At 69.7% G+C, this 991-nt stretch overlaps 1 protein-coding gene across 1 annotated transcript; it reads right to left on the minus strand.

The window, feature by feature from the left end:
- Positions 1-13: 13 nt before the first annotated feature.
- Positions 14-672, minus strand: EMIHUDRAFT_125674 (hypothetical protein; the record flags this gene model as incomplete). Its single annotated transcript, XM_005791202.1, has 1 exon — positions 14-672. A coding segment is annotated over one exon (659 nt), but the record flags the coding sequence as incomplete, so codon positions are not given.
- Positions 673-991: the final 319 nt, after the last annotated feature.

The following is a 991-nucleotide window of genomic DNA, read 5'->3' on the forward strand; positions in this document are numbered from 1 at the left end:
GCCGCGCGCGTACGCCGAGTCGGAGACGTATGCTTCAAAGGCTGGGTCGGCGGCCATGGCGAAGAAGCGGTCGTTGAAGGGGGCGTAGTACCTCTCCGCGTACGCCGCGTCCGTGTCTGTGTCCACGCGCGGCACGAGCTCGAGCCGCAGGAAGACGCGGTCCGGGTTGACGGCCGAGCCGGACCCAAAGTAGAGCGTGAAGTTGGGCACGTCGACGCTCTCGCGCGGCCAGAGCGAGATGCCGCAAAAGTAGGCGCCGAGCGGTGCGTTGAGCGTGCGGTAGCGGGTGCCGTACGACAGGCGGCCCGGATCCACCAGCCGCACGTACGAGGCAGCCGTGTCGGCCAACTTGCCGAGCATCTCGCGCTGCTCCTCAGGGACCGCCTCCGGGTCGTCGGGGCCGGCTGCGACGAAGGCCGCCAGCTCACCGCCGTAGGCGCTCGCGTCCACGCTCGCACCGGGGACGGTCGCCTGCACCGCCTCGTCCACAATGCTCCAGCAGCGAGCGTACAGCCCCGCCTGCACCGGCGGCGCCGCGGCGGCGTACCGGCTGAAGAGGTCGTCGGCCGAGCCGTGCGCCGCCAGCGCGGGTGCGCCGAGCCGAAGCGATGGGCACGGGATAGGAGAGACGCGCAAATCAGGCGCCACGAGGGGGCCGAACAGCAAACACATGATGGTTGTGTAAGTGTACCGCGAAAAAACGGAAAAGAATTTTACCATACAAGCCCCTCTCACAGCAGACTGGCTCGGACTGGCACTACAAATGGCACAGCAGGCGACGGCCCCTTACGGGTCGTCAAAGAGGCCGGCGTACTCCTCCGGCCGCTCCTCCCCCTCCCAATCCTCCCCGGGCTCTGGCTCCTCCTCCTTCGCCCGCGCCCTCGCCCCCCGCCGGCGGCGGTTCCGTGCGGCCGTCGCCCCCGCCCCCTCCCCGCCCCCATCACGGCCGGAGCCGTACCGGAAAAGATAAAGGCAGGACGGCGGGCGCGGG

This window comes from Emiliania huxleyi, assembly GCF_000372725.1.
Source record: "Emiliania huxleyi CCMP1516 unplaced genomic scaffold EMIHUscaffold_11490, whole genome shotgun sequence".
NCBI classification, from domain to species: Eukaryota; Haptophyta; order Isochrysidales; family Noelaerhabdaceae; genus Emiliania; species Emiliania huxleyi.